This window comes from Vombatus ursinus, unplaced genomic scaffold (genome assembly GCF_900497805.2).
Source record: "Vombatus ursinus unplaced genomic scaffold, bare-nosed wombat genome assembly UNPS02014859.1, whole genome shotgun sequence".
NCBI lineage: Eukaryota > Metazoa > Chordata > Mammalia > Diprotodontia > Vombatidae > Vombatus > Vombatus ursinus.
This window is the reverse complement of record NW_020954637.1, coordinates 4376121-4385351: the sequence shown is the minus strand read 5'-3', so window position 1 is coordinate 4385351 and position 9231 is coordinate 4376121. Positions and strand designations below refer to the sequence as shown.

General features: G+C 48.9%; 1 protein-coding gene across 2 annotated transcripts in view; it reads right to left on the bottom strand.

Annotated features, from left to right (window-relative positions):
* The window catches only part of ECE1 (endothelin converting enzyme 1), a 90731-nt gene extending 82184 nt beyond the window's left edge, over positions 1 to 8547 (bottom strand). Inside the window, exons 1-2 of one of the 2 annotated variants that reach the window (XM_027841351.1) lie at positions 8428 to 8547; positions 6806 to 6892 (exon numbers count right to left, since the gene is read on the bottom strand). In XM_027841351.1, coding sequence (XP_027697152.1) covers positions 6806 to 6892 — 87 coding nt within the window. In that variant the 5' untranslated portion in view covers positions 8428 to 8547. Of the gene's footprint in view, positions 1 to 6805; positions 6893 to 7055; positions 7170 to 8427 lie in introns of those variants that run through there. The other variant, XM_027841350.1, reaches the window with a different exon arrangement.
* Positions 8548 to 9231: the final 684 nt, after the last annotated feature.

Below are 9231 nucleotides of genomic sequence, written 5' to 3'. Positions count from 1 at the left end.
ATTAGGACAGCTCTTATTATTAAGAAGTATTTCCTGCTGCCCTTTGAAGACCGCCAGTGTGGGGAGCTCACTACCTCCCAAAGCAGTCCATATTAGGACAGCTCTTATTAAGAAGTATTTCCTGCTGCCCTTTGAAGATCGCCAGTTCGGAGAGCTCACTACCTTCCCAAGCAATCCATCCCATTCTGCCTTTGGACAGGTCTTACTGTAAGAAGGGATTTCCTGATATGGTTCCAAACTCTTCCTCCCACCAACTTCCACCCAGTTCTGTTCTCTGGGCAAAGCAAACCAATTCTAATCTCTTCTACATTAGCAAAAGGCAGTGATCATATAAACACGAAGCAGCGTTCTGAGGTCACTTCTGACAAATGACCTGCTTTGTGTAATTTCCCCCTTTCTCTATTTTTCAGTAGACCTTAGATAAAAAGAGAGGTGTCCCAATGAGCCTTTGAAATAACAACAACGGGAGCAGCGGATAGAGAACTGGCCTTGGAGTCAGGAGGACCAGAGTTCCAATCTGGCCTCAGACACTTGACACTTACTAGCTGTGTGACCCTGGGCACTTAACCCCAATTGCTTCACCAAAAAGCCAAAAAAAAAGTTCATTTGAAATAACAACAACTGGCACTGGAAAAATGGAAAAAGAGCCGGATAGAGTGCCCAAGAGACCCAGGCGGGAGTTCCAGCCTGACACGGAACATCACATAGCCTCCACCGCTAGAGACTTCAGTTTTCCCATGATAAAATGGGTCACGAGGCAGCCTGGAGCAATGATGATAGCTAGCATTTATAGAGTGCTTTCAGGTTTGATCCGCACACCAGCCCAGAGAGGTAGGTGCCGTTAGTATCTCCATTTTACAGATGAGGAAAATGAGGCACAGAGAGGTTAAGTGACTTGTCTAGGGTCACATAACTAGTAAGTAGCCGAGGTAAATTCAATTCCTGACTCCGATGCCCTATCCACGGCTACACCTAGCTGTCTCTGAGGTGGAGAGACTAGTCTTGGAATTAGGAAGATCTGGGTTCAAGTCCAACCACAGACCCACACTGGCTGGGTGTCCCTGGGTAAATCACTCAACCTCTCAGTGCTCTGGGCAATTAATTATATGGGCTAGTAAGCTACATGAAGAGAAAGAGAAAGAGAAAGTACCAACCTACTTTGGGAGAGGAAGTTCCCCACCAGGATTTCCCTATGCTGATGAGGGCATAGGTCTAGTCAAAAAGAGAAATGTACCGTAGGTGGAAGGAAGTCCCAAGAACCCTGAATGGTGCCTGATCTCCCCTCCCATTCTTCCATCCTTGCCCAATTTCCTTCAAAGAAAGGTCTTCTAGCCAAGGGACATCGTAGAGGGAACTGTTCGGTTTGGCTTTGATAAGATGACTTCTCGTGTTCCTTCTGAGAGGTGGAATGACGATCAATAATAATAACTAGCATTTATATAGCACTTTAAATATTATCTCACTTGATCCTCTGAACAACCATGCGAGGCAGGGGCAATTATTATCCCCATTTTACAGAAGAGAAAACTGAAGCTATGAGAAGTCAAGTGATTTGCCCAGGGTGACAAAGCTAGTAAGGGTCTGAGGCTGGATTTGAACTCAGATTTTCTTGACTCAAGGTCCAGGGCTTTATTGACTGTGCCATCCAGTCCAACTTGTTTATGCTGTGTCCATTTTACAGATGAGAAGCCTATGTCAGGCCACAATATTGAGCTATGCACCTTACCAAGTTGGCATGAGGAAAGTGCGCCGTAAACCTTGAAGTGTCATAGAACACTGAGTTACTACTTAAATGGAAATCATTGCTGTTCTTCTCTATTTACGTGACAACGAGAAAACCTTAGATGGACATCAGCCTTGGGGCTTAGTAAGCACACTGTCACCTCTTTTGAGGATCCTCACAACCATCCATGAGGCAGGTGATTAAAGCATTTTCTAGACCTGTGATTATATTGGTATTGAAAAATCCTAGTGTGAAAATTCCCCTCACCAATACTGATTACAATCAGTAATTTATAATTTTAGAGAGGTTTTTGGTACATTGAGAGGTTAAATGTCTTGGCCAGGAACAGTGTCAGAGGCAGGATTTGAATCCAGGACTTCCTGACTTCTGAGTTGGGCGTCCATCCACCATGCCACACTGCTTCTATTTTATAAATGGGAAAATGGAGCCTCTGTAATTTGATTTAGGTCACATGGTTAGTAAATAGTAGAGATAGAGCCTGAACCCAGGGCTTCTGGCTCCAGAGCCATTGCTTTTTATACTAAACCAACATGCTTCTGCTTCTCTGGGCTATGTTATAAACATACCCGGCAATGGATAAATCTAGTGGATCTCAAGTAACGTGAGTACCTTACACAAGGCAGTCAGGGGGTGTCATAGAGCATAGGCCTGGAGTCAGGAAGACCTGAGTTCAAATCTGGCCTCAGACACTTACTAGTAGTGTGACCCTGGGCAAGTCACTTTACCCTGTTTGCCTCAGTTTCCTCATCTGTCAAATGCACTGGAGAAGGAAATGGCAAACCACTCCAGTATCTCTGCCAAGCAAACCCCAAATAGGGTCACAAAGAGTTGGGCATGACTGAAATAACTCAACAATAGTGTTTCTCCCCTTTCATTTGTGGAATGTTAATGGGACACTTTTCTACCCAAACTTTTAAAGTCCTATCTTAAAGCTAAATAAGCAAGCTTCCACCTGGAGGGCTCTGGTTTAGAACCCTGATTATATATGTCAGGTTCTCTGCCAGAAAGTCATACTTTCAGACTAGACTTCCTGAGTCAACTAACTGAGATGGAGAGACTCTCTTTGCCTGGCTTTTGTTATTTCTGGTGTTGAGAGTATGTCACTGGAAGGGTTGGGGGAAAGGTTCAAAGCAAGGGGGAAGTGGGTGCAAACAACTTTCCCACCACCTTTAGCAGCCTATAAGGGTCTATTTTACAGTCCTTTCATATGGATTCCCCCAGAAGAACATAAGCTCTGTGAGGACAGAGACTGCACTCACTTTGGTCTTTACATCCCCAAGCCTAGCATAGTGTCAACACATTCCAGGCACTTAAGGTAAGTTTATTGGTTGATTTCCTATGGATTGGTCAGAGTTAGAGCTGGAAGGGTCTCCTGCAATTTCCAAGTTAGGTGACTTGTCCAAGGTCACATAGGCACAAAATCCAAAGCAAGGATTACAACCTAGGTCCTCTGACTCCAAATTCACCACTTCTCCCACTACAACACTCCCATACTCTTTTTGAGTTCCTTAAGTCTAGAAGGCAACTTTGCTTCCCACTTTACCAGTCTGGTGAGTTGTTCAGAACAATCGACATTTCCTACTGGCCTTTAGGGAGCTGCGTAGGGCGGTGAAAAGAACTCTCCACGTGGAGCCAGCAGATCTTGGTTAAAGTCTGACTTCTAACACTTGGTGCCACTATGAGTAGAATTCTCCCTCCCTCTGGGCCTCCCCTTCAAAATTAGGAGGTTGGGAAAACAACACACACACAATGACTACAATGTAAATGGAAAAGAAAGCAACAAAAACCCGTGAATACTATGTAATTATACTGACCACACTTAGGCTTGAAAAAGAGCTGGGGAAAATGAACCTCTCTCCTCTCACTGCAGAGGTAGGGGCCTTTGGGTATGACACTTCGAATACACCAGCCAACTTGGTGGATGTGTGGATTAATTTTGCTAGACTATTTTTTTTTTGTTTGTTTTTGTTTTTGTTAGGCAGTGGGGTTAAGTGACTTGCCCAGGGTCACACAGCTAGTAAGTGTTATGTGTCTGAGGCCGGATTTGAACTTAGGTCCTCCTGACTCCACGGCCGGTGCTCTATCCACCTACCAGCCCCCGCTAGACTATTTTTCCCCCCTTTTCATTCTTTGTTACATTCACATAAGGGATGGACTGACTAGGAGAGAGATTTAGGATATTTGTGGAAATAAAGGTAATAAAAATAAATAAAAGAGATTAATAAAATATTTCAAAATTAAAGGAAGGGTTCAGACCTGACATCTGAGGCCCAGCTCAGATTCTAGTATACAAAATAATTTCCTCACAACTGTACTGTAGGGCAGTAATTCAAGTATCCTTACCCTCATTTTATAGATAGAGAAACTGAGGTTCACAACATCCCCCTCAAGTTGAGGACACATCTCAAATACTGATTTTCTCCTACATCAACTCATCCTGGTTCTGGATCCAGGTAGGCCACTTTAACTTTCAGACTTTAGTGTCCTACTCTGTAAAATGAGGGATTGGCCTAGAAGATACCTGAGATTTCTTTCAGTTCTGTATCTCAGATTCTGGGATCAGTGGGGTCAGGACTGAGGAAGGCTGGGACAGCCCAGGGCAAGGACAATTCCATCATAGCACCTGGACCAAAATAGGAACGAAACTCATCTTTCAGTTACGAGGCCTGGCACTGGTACAGTCTGTAGATAGAAAGGGATGCGCATCCGTAGCTGAGTCATTTAGATTTTCTGAGCCTCAGTCTTCCTATCAGTAAAATTGGCATAACACTGTAGGCAGCACCTACATCACGGGATTGTTTCGAGGCTCACATACATTTTGCAAATTTTAAAGCGTTACAAAAATGTGAGCTGTTGACCACGTCACCTGCTCCTCTCAAAAAACTCCAATAGCTCCCTATTACCTCCTATTCGTTGTCCAAAGCCCTTTACAACCTGCTCTCCCCGCTCTCACCTTTATTACCTGTTTCACCTTGGGAAGCCATTTCCCTATAGAAGCCTCGGTTTCCTCATCTGTAAAAAGAAGGGGGTGGACCAGCTGAACTCAAAGGTCCCTTCCAGCTCTCACATTTCATGTCCCCATTTTGCAGATGAGAAAAATGAGGCTCAGAGACGTTAAATGACTTGCCCACAGGTTCCGAGAGGTCAGGAGATGTTCCTGTGTCTCGCCTCTTTCAGCATATCCCAACACTTGGCTCTGTGTCCGGCATACCGCAAGAACGTAATGAATGTCAATTCAACGGAAGCATCAGATCACCCGGGTCTGAGTCCACTCTGCTTCTCACAGCACCGCAGGCTTTCTCCATTCAACACAGGAAATACAGGCCACAGGGACCAGCTTTTCAGGATGGAAAGAATGGGAGGAAGGGGTTGGGCCTTCTCCATGGTGATGACGAGGCTGAAAGAGCCCTAGATAGGAAGTCAGGAGGCCTGGGCTCTGACTCCTGCTACTCCTTCGCTGGGTCACTTTCAGCAGGTTATTCCCCCTCATTGGGCCTCAGTTTCCTTATGTGTAAAATGAGGGGGTCAGTCCCTAGGGTTCACTCTAGCTCTAACAGTCAATAATTCTATAACATCCTGAGACAAAATTGTCCCCCCAAGTCAGCCCTGTGGGACGTCAGAGATGTTTTGTCCAAAGCCAGCTCCAGATGTAGCTGGTCAGAAGCGGCAAGGAGAAAAAGTACCCCATTTCTAAGAGACATTTTTGCCCTGAGGAAGAATTCTGTCCCAAGAGTTGAGGGACAGAAACTTCCTGCAGGCTGTCCTAGTTGGCACACAGCTTCATTCTCAGAGGGACCCAGGTTGGCAGTGGTCTGACTGGTGGGGGGAAGGGTGGTTCCAGGCAGGGGTGGACTCTGTCCCTCTAGACGCCAAGGCTGGTCCCTGACCCTTGGAAAAAGAGGGCATAAGTGGGGAGCATAGAAAGCAGGGAGAGAAGCCACGGCACAAATCTTCAGAAAAAGAAGTGGGGAGGTGGGTGGGCCCACCTCACCCTAGACACCAAGGCCAGTCCCTGAATCCTCTCTGGAAAGGATAGAGTAGAAAGGGAAGCAGTAGGGATGGAAAGATATAAAAGGGGAAGGGAGAGAGACCATGGCACAGGTCTCTAATAAATAACAAGTATTTATTAAGCATGTCCTATGTGCCAGGTAATGTGCTAGGTATTTGAGAGAGTGGGTGGTCCCTGGCTCTATTCCACCCTAAATACCAAGGCTGGTCTTGTGCCTGCAAGAGGAGCAGACAGAATATGGCTAAGTGGGGAGTATATAAAGTCAGGAGGAGGGGAGATGAGGGAGACCCACAATGGCACAGGACCCCAGGAGAGAGAGTGAGGAGGTTCCTGTCTCAGACTCATCCCAGATCCCTGAATCCTCTAATGAGATAAGGGAGAGAGAGAGAGAGGGAGGGAGGGAGGGAGGGAGGGAGGTAACCGGCCCCATCCCACTCACCCAAGACACAGTCTAGTCCTGGAGACATTTCTACAACACACAGGGAAGAGGTGGGGGAGTTCAAAGGCAAAGGGGAATAGCAGATAGGCTGGGGCCCATCTTAGGAGACAGGGCAGGAGGTCACTGGTCCCCGGAGTCTTCTTTAGGGCATACGGAATAGGGAGAAGAGAGAGAGGAAATTGAAGACAGACTCTGGTGTATATGTGTGTTGTGAGTGGAGGGGAGAAGTGTCTGGTTTCTCTTCCCTCACAGGCTATGCCTGGGAATGAGGGAGTCTGCATAAGGGGAGGGGGAGTGTGTATGGTCGCTCAGTAGTCAGCTCTGGGGAGGCTGCTCTGTGCAGGGGATGGGGGAAATGGGGTACGGGGTTTAATTCTCATATTCTGTGTTTTTAGGTGTAGGTGGCTTCATTACGCCTGTGTGACACTGGACAAGTCACAACTTCTCTGGGCCTCAATTTCCTCAATTGTAAAACGGGAGGCTGGCCTCCGAGGTTCTTCCAGCCCTAAAGCTATGCTCCTATGATCCACTGCTCAGTCCGTGGGGGTGGGGGGAGTGCTGTACGGTACCTGTGCAGCTGGGAAGGGGCAAAGGGGCTGGCGCTGCCGCCTACCTGAATGCCATTGGGGTACACCTCGCCCTCCCCGAGGGAGTCCACCAGATCTTCCTCATCGAGCGTGGCCCGCTTGTAGGACGACATCTGAAACAACAAATGCAGAATCGACTCCCTGAGCACTTCCATGGCTTCTCGGGAAAGGCGGGCGTAGGGGCCCAAACCCCAAACTCGCGTGGCCCGGCCCAGCCCCAGCCCCAGCCCCTGCCTGGACCCTTGGTGTTCCGGCGGCAGCGTGGGGCTCACTCACCCCCAGCCTAGAAAGCAAAGCAGCGAGCTTAGCGGCCAAAGGACTGGCAACGAGGCAGGGGCTCCGCATGTCGACGCCTGGGCTCAAGCCGCTTGCCCTGCTGGGTCCGGGAAGGGCAGGGCAGGGCAAGGCAACCAGAGAGGGCCGGGGGTGGAGGGAGTGGGGCAGGGGCAGGAAGGGGGCGGGGCCGCGCTGCCGCCCCCCCCCCCCCCTGGGCCCCCCCCCCCCCCCCGGGGAAAGCCCCGGGGGGCCGGCCCGGCACGCCTGGCTCTGCCCAGCCAGAGGCCTGGATAGGGCCTCAGCGAGGCTGGCCTCCGGGACCGGACGGGACCGGACGGGACCGGGCAGGTTGAAGTTGGTGAACCTGAGCCAGTCTATGGGGCTCCTCTCTCCCAGGTGCCCACAATCTACAGCTTTCTCTCGCTACGGGCCGCAGAGAAGGCCGGGGATGGGCTCCTGGATTAGTGAACTGTCCCGGAAAACTCCAAGTACGTGCCTCCCTCCCTTTCTCCCTCTTCCTCCGCTGTCTCTCCCTCCCTCTTTCCCTCTCTCTTCCTCTCTCTCTTTCCTACACTTTCTTCCTCCCTTTCTCCCTTCTCTTCCTCCCTTTCTTTCCCCCTCTTCCTCCTTTCTTCTGTTTCTTCCCCGTCCCTTCCTATCACCTCTCTTCCTCCCCTTCCCTCTTCCCTTTCTCCCCTGTCTTTCTCTCTCCCTTTCTGCCCTCTCTTCCTCCTGTCTGCTTCTTGATGGATGTGGGAGGGTCATCATAGTGCCATCCCGATGGCACCCACACTCTTCTCTCCTCTTTCCAATCCATCTTCCACACAGCAGCCCAAAGCATCTTCCTAAAGCACAGGTCTGACCACAGCATCAATCAAGAAGCATTTAAGTGCCTACTGTGTGCTAGGTAAGCACTGTGGATTCAAAGACAAGTCAAAACAATCAGTGCATTCAAGAAGCCCACTTATCACTGGCTTTCCACCCCTCCTCCCAAAAAAATCAAAACATTTTCAATAGTACAAGCAATTTGAAATTCAAGACTCTTCATTTTCTTGGACCCCTAGTTTTCCAAAGAGCATCTCAAATGTCCCTTCCAGCTCTGAATTTATGATCCTATGAGCCTCCATAATCTAGCTCCAGTCTACCTCTTTGCAGTATTGTTTCTTTGTATTCCTCTTCAAGAACTCTTATGTTTCAGGTCAAACTGAACTCTCCCCACCCTCACACTCAGTCAGCATGAACTGCCTCCCCTCATCTGTGCCCTTCTACGCTGAGCTCAGGTGCCACCGAGGTGAAGCCTCTTGTGATTCTCCCAGTGAAGGCTCTCCTTTGCCCCCCTCCCTCCCACCCGCCCTGCCTTGATCACACTCACCTGTGAAGAGGTCAGGCCCTCCGAGGAGTATGAAAGCTCCTCAAAGGTAGAGACCACAACCTGTGTAACTTTGCAGCCCTACCCAGGGTAGCACACAGGACCTGTCCAGCTGCAGAGAGGTTCAAGCGAACTGAAACCAGGGCTAGGGCTCCAGCTGGAAGTCATCAGGGAACAGAAACTACCAAAGTGGAAACCCCTGGGGGAGGTGGGGAGAGGCAGAGAGAGATAGAGAAGGCCAAATAGTCTTTGACCCCAAGGAACTCACAGTCTGAGGGAGATGATATGGAAATAATGAGGCATGTAAAAGATATCTAGGAAGCAGATAAAGTATAATCTGGGAGGGGAAGACCGCTGGGGGTGGTGGTGGTGGTGATGGTGGTAAGAAAGGCCTTCTATAGAACATAGGACTTGAGCTGAGCCTTGAAGGAAGCCAGGGAAACTTAGGGATAGAGGTAAGGAGGGAAGAGTATAACAAGTATGTGGGGACACCCCGTGCAAAGGCACAAACCAGTTCCTGCCCTTAAGGAGTTTACAGTCTAATGGGGGGGCACTCTGCATGCCTGTGTATATTCCTATCCTCTTCCTCCTCCCCAAATCTGTGTGTGTGTGTGTGTGTGTAGGGAGTGCATTCCTGGCATTCAGATCAGCCAAAACAAAAAAACGGAAGGTGGGAGGTGTAATCTCACGTATGAGAAACTACACGAGGACCAGTTTGACTAAACCACAGTGTCCACAGAGGGGAGTTATGCAGTGTTTTAACAGAACAGGTGGGGGTGGGGAAGAGCTTGTAGGTCTTTTTAAAAG